This window comes from Nilaparvata lugens, chromosome 10 (genome assembly GCF_014356525.2).
Source record: "Nilaparvata lugens isolate BPH chromosome 10, ASM1435652v1, whole genome shotgun sequence".
Taxonomy (NCBI): Eukaryota; Metazoa; Arthropoda; class Insecta; order Hemiptera; family Delphacidae; genus Nilaparvata; species Nilaparvata lugens.
Window position 1 is genome coordinate 26046069 of NC_052513.1, and position 16383 is coordinate 26062451.

Below are 16383 nucleotides of genomic sequence, written 5' to 3' on the forward strand. Positions count from 1 at the left end.
AAGAACATTGAACAGAAAAAATACTGTAGCTGTAGAATATTGAATCTTAAGGGTGTGGGATATTATGAATTGCCAAAAATCAGACACCCACAAAAAAGTTTAATTGTAGCATCTGTCAATTGAGGTCATCAAAGTTTCAACGCCTCAAATTTTTAAGATATAAATTTCCAAATAGAGAAAAATGGAGAAAGTTTCCGTTAGATCATGAAAATGACAATAATTCTGCTTGACATTTTATAGTTGGATAAATCCACTGAGGATGAAAAATGTTATTTGTGAGAGTCATGCGAAAGCAATCCATCAACTACAGTCAAGCATCAATCTGCACATCACTAAAAAGTTTTCTTATCTATCAAAAGTGGATTATTTTAAATTAAAATTTGACGTTATTCAAGCTCAATCGAAGAATTATAATAAAAAATCTCAAAACTATGGAATTATCAGAAAATGTATAAGATGACATTATTCCATCAAAGCCTCGGTCAAAGTTCTTTGGAATCTCTGAACAAAACCTTGCAATTTAATCAGTTTTCAAGAACGGGAAGTAGTCTACGGAGTTGAGCCAAATATATAAGAATAATATTCATGAAGCAATAATATTCAAAAGCAAATTATTCAATTAAATTGATACCAGTAACTAAGAAAATAATAATTTTCCATGCAACAATACTTGATTTGACATCTTAATTCATGAGAAGCCCTCAGTACCCTATTTAGTTGACACTATCCAACCAACCCTGCTTCATCTTCTCATCTTCAACTGTATGGAAATAATATTCACTTCAAACCGTCTTATTGGTTGAATGAGAAGAATTGAAGCTATTTATAATGCTTGATGTTTGAAGTGATTCACATTATAGCTACTTCAAGACTAGACCGTCAGTGGTGCAGTTTTCAACATTCACTTCCGTACTTCAATTCCCAATATAAGATACTTCATTCAACAGTTTCCTTTGATTCAATAATTCATTCATTCACACACACAGATCGCCATCCTACTTCTTGCAGTCAGCTGTCAAGAATAGTAATATGTAGTATGTATGTAGTATATCTATATACTATCCTTGGTCGGCTAGAAACTTCAGCACATTTTTAAACTTCAGCACCGTGAATCCCCGTAGAGAAAAGATAGGATTTCTTCTCTGTGACTCCACTTGACAGTTTCTTATGACTTTTTCAATTATGGACAATTATTATAGTAAATTTAAAACTACTTCCGAATTGGAGGGATATGCGAAGCAGAGAAAAGTAGGGTGCAGCGGCGGCGATGTTACCGTGCTAATGTGGACAGCGTTCTGTAGGCTTTAGTGAGTAAAAAATAGTATCAACTTGTTTATTTATTTTCCACATTTCAACTTGAAAATGACCTAAGTTATGATCGAAACTAGTCGTTGTAATATTTTAAATAAAAAAGGGTACTACAAGTTTTCATATTGTTCTTATTAATTTTCTTAGTGAGTGTTCAACACCTCATAATTCGCATACCGAAGGATAAAACAATATACTATTTTACTATTGATACTATGTACTATTCTTGACGCTTACCTAGTTTCCTCTCTAAAATCACTGCATCGACTGAGTCTGATCGTGAACTTGGCAACAGCGCCTCTTTCTATCATTTTAATTGGCTGATCTGGTTCTCCATCTCCCTCCAAGTCGAGGTTGATTCAATTCAGTGGCGCCATTTCACCAAACTGCTAGTGGGGGGGGGGCAAAAACCAAGAGGTATGAGGGGGGGGGGAAGGAATACGTCCAAAGGATAGAGGGTCCTGGGTTTCCCCATAAATGTTACATTCGAAGATGTTAGGATATGCCAGTTTAATACAAATGTGGTTGAAGTATCAATACAAGCATATAGGCCTACATTATTAGTTAATCATGAAGTATTTATTAAAAAATATAGACCTGCAGAGAGGTCCTAAAGTAGGAATACACTGAAACAGACTTCTTAAAAATCATGGAAAAAGATAAATTTTTCTTTTACAATGACAATTTCAACAATTTCATTGGGGATCATATTCTAATTGGAAAATAGCTTTCAGTTAGAAAGCTAAAGAAACATTAAGCTGTTCCCATAATTCTCACCAACTCTGTACATACATTATTGATTGTCTGATTGTGCCCTTTCTTTTGCTTTCACTGTGACATCTTGCAACTTGTTAATTCTCAAGTTGAAATTTATGCAATAACTCACTTGTTGTGCCCTCATCAATAATTGTACCTATTCTATATTTAATCTTCAACTATACCACAGAGGAAAATATATTCTTTATTACTCCGTACCCATACTTTCAAGGCAATTCTGCTACATTGTTGATTCTGTAGAAGGAATTATACTTCTGCTGTTTAAAAAAAGTATTAAATCAATATGAGATTCTAAGGATTAGTGTAGATAGACCCGCATTTTCATTATTCATCTGATCCTTGGGGGGCCTAGGCCCCCCCCTGCCACCCCTGAATGGCGCCCCTGTTTCAATTAAACTATAGTAATGCAATGATTTGCTCACCCATCACCGTCCAGTTTGATGTTGGTGTCGGCGAGGACTTTGAGCACCAATCCGACGGTCGTCTCCTGGTTGCAGTCGATGCCCAGCAAGCAGCTCTCCTCCGCCCCCCTCTCTCCCCGCTGCTGCTTGCCCAAGCAGGACACCACCACCAGGTATCGCGTCCGCTCAGGGTGAACACTCTCTAGTTTCACAGCCTACAACACAAAACAAACACAAATATTTATTAGTGGTCAGAATCAAGCTATTTCATTCCGGCTGGCAATTGTTCAATCAAGCCGCAAATCTGTTCATATTAATTAATTCAAAATTCAAATTTTCATATCCATTTCCACAAAGTACAAACATTCCAACTATACATCACAAATGCAATGAATTACAATCAATTCAAATAAACAATATTCCTCACTGAAAAAGAGGAATGACTGAGATGAGAATGTTAGGATAGATGTGTGGGGTTACAAGAAGAGATAAAATAAGAAATGAATTGATCAGAGGCACTGTAAAAGTTGGACCACTGGGAAATAAAATGCAGGAGAAAAAGATGAGGTGGTTTGGGCATGTACAACGACGGGAGTAGGATTATGTTGGACGAAGAGTGCAGGATTTGGTTTTGGATAGTGTGAGAGGACGAGGTAGACCTAGGATGAGGTTGGGAGATAGAATAGCGGCTGACTTGCGGGAGAGTGGTTGGAGGAGAGAGGATGCATTGGATAGGGCTTTGTGGAGAGGCAGACTAAGAAGAAGGAATGCCGACCCCATTTAAATGAGATAAGGCACAGCCAAGAAGAAGAATACTTCTATTCTTAAATGGTAAAAATTATAATATACAATCAAACTGAATGGACCGAGGATTGTTTTATCATTACATTATTATTCAACACACAATTAACTTATTTATTTATACCACTTCCAACAACATCAATAATTTTTTACTAGAGAAATAACAGTAGAAAAACAAATTGGCAGAAAAGTTTAAACGATAAAAAGTATTTGAATATAAAATAATAAAAAGAATACAAGAAAAATACAAAGCAAAACACAATACAAAAACCTACATAAAAATCACAGTTAACAGGATCAAAATTGGAAAAACATGAAAGAGGAACAAAAGGAGCAATCAACAAGAAGAGGAAACACTGAAATCCTACATGCTGAGCTCTCTCCATGAGTCTCCTGAAAGAGCTTAGGGATACCCTAATGAAATCAACTTCTGCTGCAGCAGCCTCACAACCGGAACAAAGTAGGCCTACTCTAGATTGTGTAAACTTTGATAATAAATCATATAATAAAACCATTCTATCTATTCTATTATATTTATTCCATTGATTCTATCACATGGTGCAACTAACGCCAAATGAAATACAGTATAATGAACGAGATAAAATACTCAATCAGAAACGAAAATCCTCCCGAACACACCAAAGAGAGGTAGGGTTCATTTTTACTTTACACACATTTTGAAAGACTTAGTAAGACACCGTTACTACTTGCACTTGTGACGTCATCACCGTATATTGATAGCGAAGACGGAAGAGCACAGCCTTGACCTAGTGCACTAGAGTTCTGGAAGTCAGCGTGGGTTGCCGCTGAGTGCTGTTTCGTGGCGTGATACACAAAACAAGACACGGATACACAGGATTTGATACAAAACTCATGGAAGAGATACATAACGGTGAAATTATCATGAGATTCGAACATGGAAACGAAAAAAAAAGAATCCTGAAGCATAATAGAAATTTAACAAACTGCAAATAATACGGAATGGATGGACTTTATATGAAAATAAAGAAGAGATAAATCACACAATCTTACAAAATTTGCAGAAGAAATTGCAAGTAGATACGAAGAGAGGAAGCAGAAAACATGATGTTAAACATAAGAAGCAAATTCGGGGACTTGATAAAAAAAAACTCGTAAAAGAGATACTTAAATTATACAAAATAACAAGTTGAAAATACTGCGAAATGTTGTTACATAACACATGCTAAAGATAGGAAGACTTTAGATACTGAACGAATGGAATATAGGCGAATAATATTCAATAATTCTACTCGATAAACCTGTAGTTATATGTACTGAAACGCAATAACGTTCTAGTTACAGACAATTTAATAGAAACGTTAAAAAGTAATGGACAATTTCAGTTGGTCAAGAGCAGACAGTGGGACACAAGTTCACCACAAAAATAACTTGTTCATGACTTAGTTCTGTCTGCTTATTTTGTAATTAAGTGGGTTTAAATGTGGCAAATTATAAATAGAATAAACGTGGCATACTATTAATAGAGTTTGGGTAACTTATAGTTGGTATTGACCGCTATATATAACTAGGTTAATTTCTAATTTTGTTCAATGCTCGTTGGAAAATGACACTTGGAAAACGAACAACGTTTTTAATGGTATAATAATATTCAAGCACGGAGATATACCCTGGACCAATACTTTTTGTAGAAAATTATCAGGACTGAAGACTGAGATAGTCAGAAGTAAATCCGAAGTCAAGAGTAATATCTAAACTAATATTGTTGCACAATGTTGTGCATGATTATTTCAAGTTAGAAGAATCCATTGTATTCATTATGAATTAATTTCATGTATATAGAACAGTGATTGATTATGATGAATCATCCTATAAATTATAATTCATGCTTCATGAATAATTCACAATTTCATAATGTATAAGAACTCATCAAATAAAATCACAGTACTTCATACTGTACAGCAGTTTTAAGTGTTATTGAACAGTGAAAAGGGTCTCTTATGATTGAGTCAAGGCTCATGAATTATCATCACATGGAGGAGGAATATATTACATTATTTTAGTCAAATAATTTCATCAATACTATTTGTCAACTAAATGGAAATAATATAACTTTCATATAGCTAATAAAACCTCTATATTTTAATTTACAATGATTCTCTTTATTTCTACCAAATAAATCTATCAATGCAATTTGTATCACATTTGAATTATCATCACATGGAGAAGGAATATATTACATTATTTTAGTCAAATAATTTCATCAATACTATTTGTCAACTAAATGGAAATAATATAACTTTCATATAGCTAATAAAACCTCTATATTTTAATTTACAATGATTCTCTTTATTACTACCAAATAAATCTATCAATGCAATTTGTAGTCAATCAAGCAGAAAAAACATTTAACAATGAGAAAACTAAAGAACTTTGAAAAGGATGAAATTATTTGATTAATAAAGCCGCATATATTATCAATAGCACATTAATAAACATGTTGAACAACTGAATTTTCTCAACATCATTTCATTCAATGGATCTTTGCTGTCCATCAAAAAATAATCCAACGTATCACATGAAGGAGCAAAGTCATTTTTCTTCAATCAAGACTCATATTAGCATGACAAGATGATATCCAGTAGTAGTCTGGATGAGTCACACCAACTGCAAAGTAGCACTCATTCAAATTCAACTGCTGGCTAATCGCTAACATTTGCATCACAAAAAATTGACAGCAAACATCTCGCACTGTCACTAGTAATAGCATGATTCATGGCTTACGAAAACACTGATAATTCCTCTCATCAGACGTTCTGTTAATTGCTGGAAGATTTGAATTGGGTGAGTTGAACACCGGAAGAGGAGACTGAAACATTGATGAGGTAGATTGAGGGTTTCTTGCGACGTAATAGGAATATAATGATTGGTTGGGATAGTGTTGCTGTGTTTTTCATGAAATGTTGGACTGAGTTTGTTTATTGGCTTGAACGTGTTTCATACATCGAAAATACAGGTTGTAAGTAATGCTGTTCAAGAATCCAGTATGTAGATGTAGTTTATGGGTAGAAGAAACTGAAGGAATTAAAATCACTGGCTACAATTCAATTTTCAGAAACTAAACCTTCATTTTCATAGAGAAGGGAAATAAATCCAGAATCAAAAGGTTAACCAATACTGTAATAATTTATTTATACATTAATAGATAAAATATCATTCTCAACTGTGAATGATTGGGAAAGGAACAACCGGCTTTAAAGCCCAAAACTGTTCCTTTCCCAAATTTGGATAGGAATTGTCCAAAAATAGGTTATGTTTATCACTTCATACGTTTTGTTGAATTTTGAGTCCAAAATATAATATATTATATAAATAATATAATATAATAATATATTTTATATATTATATAAATAATAATCCAATAAGCAGCTAATAATCCAAACTTTCTAGTTTTGAAAGTAATGCTCAGATATGCATTTACTGATTGATGGTAATTGAATTGGAAACTAATTAATTTCTAAAAGTTTCAGGGAACATAAAAGACATGGAGGATGGAAGCCCCATTCTCCATGAATGATTCATAAACGATAATGCAACTTTTTCTAAAAATCAAATTGATAATTAAAACTACAGTAATTTGTACAGTACAATTTTAAATAGATACAACCAATAAATTTGAAATTATTGAAATGGTAAATACTGAGTTCATTAGAATATCAACTTTCAATCAATAAAAATATAATTTATCGCAACAGTAACATGCAAGTGGAAATTCATTACAAAAATCATAAACTCATCATTATCATACAAAGATCAAATTTTTAAATCTATGAAAATATTAATTTAACAAATATTCAACACATTCGTTACACTCTTTTTTCATTTTTCAAATTTCTGGAATTCGAAATTTTCAATTTCTCATTTAGCAGTCCAACTTTATCTTTTCTCTCTTTATCTTTTATCTTTTTAGTCCAATACAACCACTGTGAATGATTTATTTCTGTCACATTTTGATCCTATTTCAACAAGAGAATAAATTTTAATAAGGTTCATTAACCAAATAATTATAATAATGGTTATTTGGATTAAAATTAGAGTGAAAAAAGAAACAATACACCATTTCCTGTAAATTTCTTACTAAGGGTTTGTATTGTTCATTGTTTTCCACTTGACAACAGTGCATAAAATTCTAAAAAAACTTTGCAGCTCCAAAAAAGTAGCATTTGAAATTATATTCAATGAATCTTCAACAATTTCCTAGGAATAAGAGAACATTTTAGCAAATGACTGTAGTAAGCTCAATATGACTGGCTATTTAGGAGATTCAGAGGCTATTCAAAAATAATTAATTTGGTCTGAAAAACTATTACAGTAGTTGATTGGAATTTGGTGAATTTCTTCATTCAATTGTTCCTTTTTAGGCAATTGAGAGCATTTTCAGTAGAAATATTTCAAGTATTCAAAGAAATTACTCCATTGATTCTCAGAAAAGAATTCATGGAATATAATTATGCAGTTGTTAATTTCTTCAAACTAATTCTCTAATGACTTTATATGGATACGTTTCCCAAATTTCCATCTTTCATAAAGCTGTTTAAGAGAAATAAAAATAGAATACCACATAATACAATGGGATCATTTTTCGGTTCCAACTCAACATACAAAAGACGTCAACGTCAACTGACAGACTTTCTTTTCAAAAACGCCTACTCTGATTTGTTCTCGTAAAGTTAATCACGGTTAAAATTTAACCGACTTTTGTGAAACCGGGCTAAAATCATGCTGACTGAAACTAAAACTCAAATTTGTAAGAAATTCTATAAAGATTTCGTTGTATAATACTATTTATTTAGAGCACTGAGTGCTGTACTGAGTGTTTAGTTTTATTCAGCCACATCAGGGGAGACGGAAGAAGAATTCTAAACAGTAGAAATGATTGTTTTTCTCAGTGAGCATAGAATTTTACATTCTATACTCACTGGTTTTTCTACTGGAATTGCAGATTTGACGCCTAGTGAGATCAGACTACCTGAAAATAAACTAGAAAGTATCGGTTGAAAAACAAAACTAATGGTTCTATATAAAAGAAAAACATTCATGAGAATAAAAAATTGAGTCATAAAATACATAACAAAATGATAAATAATAGAGCAATAAAGATCGCATACACCTACTTTACTTCTAATACTTTCAATGGCACACAGACAAATTGAAATAACTATCAAACTCCTTCCAATACACTGATACTGTACCATCCTTACAAAAACCGGAGAGAAAATATACATAAAAAATAGAATGCATAGAAGACAAGACAAGAAACAAGAAAGAAAGCTGATATAACAGGAAATAGAATGCACATCATCCATCATTCAGCTCACTATTCAATGTTGAATGGGTGTAATTACACTGGGCGTACACAATGATGAAAATACACAACTTATACGCCCGAAGAATACATAAGCACATAATGTATGTATAATATACACTAATATGTCTATGTATAATTATAGTAAATATTTTAGAGGTGAGACAGATGGAAAAAATTGGCAATATATATGAGACTTGACCAGTGAAAGTCAACAACCTATACATTAGATACTGCCAACTGAATTGGGAACACGTAGTTAGGTAGCAAGTCCATATTTGGGTGTAATTTTTCAGCGAGGCGGTTGACCCTGCTGACTAAAAGAAGTACAGATGCGGTGCGGGCTAAAAAAAGTATCAGTAACCATCATCACCGTATATGAGGTTGACCAGAACTGGCTGCAGTTCAAAATAACTGCTTCCTGAATACCATCAATATTTACATCATCAAGTTCTTTTCATTCTTCTTCATTTTATTTTTCTCCTCCCGTCCTCCTTTTTCTCTCTCATAGCTATATTTTGCTACTTTTCTTCCCTTCTTTTGAATAATCGTTGTCTTATTCTCTTGCCTTTATCGTACTCTTGATCTCCCATTCTTCTTGCTTCTCCATTTCTTTAGCAATTTTTCTCCCTTTTCCTATCATTTTATTTCATCACTAACTTCTCCTTCTTCTCTTCATCTCCTTCCCTTCCATCCAAATCTAAGCTACCTTCTTCTCAATCTCCTATAACTTCTTATCAAACTATTTTTCAATTCGCCTCCTTTTTGTTGTCATCAGCCAATCCCATCAGTTTCTTCCTTGATCTTCTGCTTCTCCACACGTTTCTCTCATCATAAATTTAGCCTCTGCTTCCACATCTCTTTTCCTATCTTTCTCTCGTTTAATTTATCTTTTTACTTTCATGACGCTTCCTATTATTCTTCTCATCCAACTCATCCTTCTCCTGATCTTTATCTTCATCTTTCTCACTAAGTATTTTTCTCATTATCGCTTCTCATATCTTTTATCCACTGCTCTTACATTTTTGAATGTTCTCATTTTCTTCTTCTCTCTTCCATCATCTTCCTCCCATCAACCACGTCTTCTATATATTTTCTTCTTTCTATTTCATATTTACTTCTTCTATCTTCCATCTTCTTACCCTCCGCCTTCATCGTCTGCCACTATGTCTACCTTCTTTTCTTCAACATCATTCTCATGAAGATCCTTTTCGCAATCAAATGCAATGGGAAGGTATCTAACCTTTCAGACCGCTCAACTGAATGAGCCGTCATCATTCTACGAGTGTGCAATTGATTTCGTATGTTTTGCATGTAAACATAGCGGTGTATCTAGCAGAACCCGCTATCTTTTGCATTTAGCTGCTGTACAAAAATAAAGAAAATATTTGTGTATCTCAAGACGTCGAGAGTATCTTCAAAATCCTTCCGCATTGATTACACAGTGAGCTTCTGTAAAAATCTGGTGTGGTACACTCACACAACTTTCCTTGCTCATTGAACTGTGAGCCTTATTCTTAAAAACGAGAATAATTTAGGGGAATAACATAATGACGATTGGCGGCAACATATTTGGAAGTACGATAAGACTACTATAATTATGTTTATATATAATTGTTCTCATAGTTCTTTTTCCTTTGAATTGATTTTTTTAAAGTCGTCAAAACAGCTGTTCAACAGATAAAATATCTGGACTATGTGTTCTTTTATGAACTGCTCTACCCACCTACATCATGCACGAGAAGGAGGTTACAAAGTCCATTTCTCAAAGATGGGGTGGTGCACCCCCCATTAGTTTCCCAGGAAAAAGACTCATGCCAGTTGATAGAGCTGATAATAATAACTACACAGGGTATGAATTTGGAAAAAATCGGTCAAGTCATTTTTGAGAAAATCGTGAAAACATGGTTTTTTAGTAACTATCCGCCATTTTTCTCAAGAATATTACGGAGCTCCTGCAATTTTCCCAGAAATGAGACTCATGTCAGTTGATAGGGCTTATAAATAGCTATCCACGGTATGAATTTGAAGAAAATCGTTAGAGCCATTTTCGAGAAAACCGTGAAAAACATGGTTTTTTAGTAATAATCCGCCATTTTTTCCGCCATATTGAATTGAATTTTATTGAATTTCTTATTGTCGGGTCCTCATGGTATAAGGACCTTAAGTTTAAAATTTCAAGTCAATCGGTTAATTAGGAATGGAGTTATCGTGTTCACAGACATACACACATACACACACAGACCAACACCCAAAAATCGTGTTTTTGGACTCAGGGGACCTCGAAACGTATAGAAAACTTGAAATTGGGGTACCTTAGTTTTTTTGGAAAGCAATAGTTTCCTTACCTATGGTAGTAGGGCAAGGAAAGTAAAAAAGAGTCATCATTACAATGTTTTGTTAGTATTTATCAAGTAAGGTTCAATTTTCTTTATTCATAATTTGCTAGACTCAATTGGCTTTCATCAAAACTTCTAGAAAGATTAAATTGGAAAGATCAAAACTTTTAGAAATAGTGATAGCAATGAGAATTGATACACTCGTTTCATAAAAATGTGATAAAATATTGAAAGTTTTAGAAAACACTATCATGATTGAAGAAGTCAATGGATGATGTTGAACACACAATCCTTAATATGAAACAACTCCACTATTCACAAATTTATAATATCACTGCAAATTAATTATCTATGTTTTTTGGCCACAGACAATAAATAATGTCTGAACAGAATTTTTTACCAGGATCATCTCTCAGGATAGTAAGATAGATACATTCATTGAAATATACTGTATTAATAATAATTTTGATAAAACCATTTTATATAACTACATTATTACTGTCGATAACTTTAGATAATTGGAAAGCAAGTTTCTCTTTGTCCATAAAAACATCCCCAGTTCAATGTTCATTTGAATTGCAAGAACCAGCTGCATAACTGGTGTTTTACAACTCTAATCTTGCGGAAATCAATTGTTAAAAGCCAAAATCCTCCATCCTAACAAGGGGTTAGCTAACGGTCATACTTCATTATACAGTACTATAAACTATAAACTATAAACTGAACATTGAATTACTGTAACCGCTATTCTACTACCGTATACAAATGCAGTGCCATCATTACAGTATAATAAACGGCTTATCAATGGTCGTATCGAAGAAAGGTCCCACTTAAACTATTGTCGAATAGCAGCTTATTGCTGCGACGTCGGCCAAATTACAGTTACATGTCCACTTAAATGAACAACAATACATTGATTGTCAGTCGTTTAAACCGCTTGCAATTTTCATGCCATACACAATATAAAAGCCACGTATTAGATACAATCAAGTCGTAGAATCAATTTGGTATCATGTGCAATTTATTTGTGAATTGGCTGCAGTGATTTAGTAGCTGTGCTGGGATTACATTAGGTTGGATATGGTCAGATTAAATAGGAAGCTCAAGTCACAGATGAGTATCAAGATAAATCTCAGATCAATTGAAAATTTGAAGAAAATAATAATATTGATCGTATAATTGAGTATACACATTAAACAGTTAGATTAAATAGCCTTTAAAAGATGAGATCCACTACATATTTATTGTTAACGTGACATAGATCATGATGTACGCGATATGTAGAATTTCATTTTAGACAAATTTGTCAAAAACTGGAATTGCTGTATTTGCAATAGATTGTAAGCTTGATCAGTTTGTCGAGAACATTTGATCAAACAGAGAGAAAAAGATAGAAAGAAGAATTCAGTAGCCAACTACTAGTTAGTGTTAGAACATTAATTTTCAATTTTCAACTACCTTACCATAGCATCTTTCTTCCCGACTGGTTTATTTTAGCTGCAGCAGGATTAGTCCGTCAAGATCCAGCTACTGTAGATATTCTAATCTACAGTAGATTCACTTTCTGATTAATCTATTCGAGTCCAGCAGTAATGGAATAGATTAATGTGAAGTACAATAATTGATACGACATAGTAGCATGTGGAGGTGGGGCTGACATGATTCATCTGAACCTGCTTCCATGTTATCAATATATCAACACAACACTACAACATACAAACTTTGCAGAAAAATCTTATCAAATAAAAATAATTTAACTCATTCTTTTGTGAAAATTTCAACTTATCCTCTGAATTCGTGAGATAAGACACAAAAATTGAAACAAATCTCATAAATGTACCATATATTCTATCCATTTCACATCCTACAATCAGATAGCTTCTAATCGAAAAATATTTGAATCATTCATTGGGTGCTGCGGAACAAAGAAAAGCCTTGGTGTTATTGTTCAACTCAGTTTCCAATCACGTTGTATTGGTATTTTCTTTGCCGTGTTGAAGGCTAAAGCTGCGTTCACAATGACAATTATTGTGTGTTTAGTCAATGACTAACCAACTAGACATTGAAAATGTCGTCCTAAGATGATGATTATGCTTAGCTAATCGTGCCTTCAATTAAGTATTCAAGTGGAGATGGATTTTTATTGATTGGGCTTCGTGTTTTCATGAAAAAATTCTAATCATTTGAGATTTTGTTGATAATTCTCAAATAGTAATCTTTACAGTTCGAGTAATTAAATTAACATATAATGAACTTAATAAATAATAACAGGGAGGAAAATAAACGTCTAATGAAACCCTATGGTAGAGGGTTTCGTTTTTGATGGATGGGTTATTAATTAATATAAGCTCGAATAGGCCTCCATCTACATTACATAGATAATATGAATGGTTTAATAGATACAATACATTTCATTACATTAAAGAAGATAAGATATTCATAATTATGATCTATGTCATATTTCAAGTCTTATGAGTCATTATCTAAGTCATATAAGATGTATGTAATAATAATTATCATATGTTGAATAAGTTGAAGATACAACCATAGTAAATATACCCTATTCTTGTAGTAATTCGTACAGCCTACTGTCTTGTAGTAATCATTTGTCTCTGATACAACATACAGGACATGAATTTGGTTTGAAAACATCAGAAATTCTAAAGCTCATCTAATAAAAATGCAGAGTAGAATCCACATCAATTCACATAACATCGAAAAACACGTTTTCTCAATTTACGACACTGAAACGTGTGAAAAAAATTGTGCAATCCATTCTGGTTGACTTGGATTAAGTTAGTCTCTTCCTTCTCTTTTCATCACACTCTCTCCCCTTCTCTCACATTCTATCTCCGAATACATTCTCAAAAAGCTATGAAATATTATAATCCAACAAGTTTTAGCTAAGCTCTAACAAAGCCTGTTAGAACCACTGTCAAACAATCACGATTATATTGGATTCGGATGTAAATTGGTAACTTAAAAATCAGGTGTAACTTAAAAATCGGTAAATCTGACCGAATATTAAGTATGTTTCAAGCAGAAAGGAACGAAGATTCCAAATCCAATAAAAGGTCAAAACATACTAAATAAATAACACTTGTATTGGGAACGAAAGCCAACCTGCTGAAGTGCTAACCTGTGAACCTGTTAACGAGCACGGAATCCACCAGCTCATTGCATAACATTTTATGAAGATTTAAGGCCTACTAGGACTTGAAAAGGTTTCTTGTTTAGTAATGTTGGAATAACGAAGTGTACTACTGTATATGATTATGAACCATAATATTATGTACTTTATGCATCCACTACATGTAAGTGACCTGAAATACAAGCAAAGTAAATTGCATTCTAAAGACTGTGACCTAAAAAATACAGAAACCGATATAAATGTGTTTTACAATGAGTCAGACAGTTTAATTGTCATTTTGTCAAGCTCAAATCGAATCATGCTCATTTTGGTTAATTAGCTACTTATTAGCTAGATATAGATAATTAAATAGCTACAATAAATTGATTAATATCTATAATTTCCGAGACATTTATAAATATAATACTTGACCGTACTCATGATACTTAGCTATTTCCAGGCTAAAATTGAGCAGAGTTTAATCGCCTAAAAATATTCCGTTACATTATTTTCAGAACCACATTTTTCTACAGATTGTGTTAAAGAACACAACATGGTAAGAAATAATTATTATTTTGTATTTCTGAAAAGTCTTCAGTTGGTAGTCTCGAAATTTCCATAATAATATTGGAGTACTCAATTAAGTTACATTTTTCATAATTTCCATCCTAATTTTATAAAGTTTAACCGATTAGCGATGTATGGAAGTTGAAAATTCGTTTTTTTTTCGACTTATCAATAATACAGTATTGGTAATACAATAAATTTACAATAATGCATTTAAAAATAAGACTACCATTTCATTTAAATAATGGGGCGAAACTTATATTACTGATCTGTACAAAGGCCTTGGAATATTTTGCAGCCTTGACCAGATTAGAACGGCGCAATGACAGCTGTGAACGTGTGCTTGAGATTCAGGTACTGCTTTTCTCACACCGCTTCTCAACAAAGCAGAGTGGCGCAGTGGAAGCGTGCTGGGCCCATAACCCAGAGGTCCGTGGATCGAAACCACGCTCTGCTAGAAATTTTTTGCAACTAGAATTTTTTATCTCGACATCAATGATCATCGTTCAAGGCATTGTGATACAAATTATAAAATTACTTATTGATTTTACTGTGAAAAATTATTTTATTTTAATTCAAGTTGTTTTCCCTTTTCTCTTAGTTCTCTCTATTCTTTCCTCTGGGAATACATATTTTTTGGATTAGTAACTGATTAGGATTAAAAAAAAAAAAAAAGACGAACTTACTTGGAAATAGAATGATGAAAACACACAGCAGAATTGCTGCTTGTAAATTTTATTTAAAACTGATCTATAAAATTATATTTTCAATTTATTCATCACGGAAGAATTTACGAAAATAATATTAATTTATGATGTTTGAATCTATTCTGTTTTTATTTTAAGCGGATAAATATTTTCCTTATTTATTGCAGCGAAAAATATGCAGTTATGGAGAGTTTACGATCGATTAATTGAATCACCTTCCAAGGTTGATTCAATAATCATTAAAACAATTATCAACAATCGATCAAGAATTCCAGTAGAATGGAAAATTACATTTTTTTAATTTATCGGCATTTTCATTGCAAAAATTGCAACTATTGCAGCAATGAATTTTCTCATTGAGGCTCAATATTTCTAGGTTCACGGATTTTTTACATTTCACAATAAATTTCTTCCACATTTATTCCAGATGAAATTGAGATCGTTCTTGAATAAATTAAAAATATAAAAGGAATAATGATTGACAAGCAAATGATGAAAATATTTAGATTTATCGCAAAAAATCCTACTTCCTGAATTGCATGTATATTTCACTAAAAATCAGTACCTATCATTTTTCCTGTACTGTAGATACAACTTTTTCACGAGTTGCTTGAAAATTATTTATCCATCATTAATAATACAAATTCTTATTATTATACCCTATTGATTCATGGATTTTCAAAATGATTCTAAGATGTTCTAACAGAGAATTTGTAAATAAATAAATAACAGTCATTTTATTGGCATGGAACAATCAAGTTATAAGCAACGTTAATAGTCAATACTCATATCACAGAGTAGTCATAAAATCATAAAATTCACAGTAAACAAAAAACATGCATTAAATTAATACATGAATAGGATCCAATATGTTTTGGAGTTCAATTGTTGGTAAATTCACTTAAGCAATAATAAGGCCTTAGAACTAGCCAGTCATATAATTCTTTCTTAAACTTGTTCGCATTTACATTACTTTTTATTTCCACTGGCAGGTGATTGTAAAGTCTAA

The 16383-nt window shown here is 32.6% G+C and overlaps 1 protein-coding gene and 1 non-coding gene across 9 annotated transcripts in view; one reads left to right on the top strand and one right to left on the bottom strand.

Moving 5' to 3' along the window:
* Nucleotides 1–16383, bottom strand: part of LOC111061728 (protein phosphatase Slingshot) — a 221968-nt gene that overhangs the window by 36210 nt on the left and 169375 nt on the right. For all 8 annotated transcript variants that reach the window (XM_039437058.1, XM_039437055.1, XM_039437056.1 and 5 more), the window contains one exon: nt 2508–2701. In XM_039437058.1, coding sequence (XP_039292992.1) covers nt 2508–2701 — 194 coding nt within the window. The remainder of the gene's footprint in view (nt 1–2507; nt 2702–16383) is intronic.
* On the top strand, nt 15053–15124 carry Trnam-cau. The gene has a single exon. It is a non-coding gene; the product is annotated as a tRNA-Met (tRNA).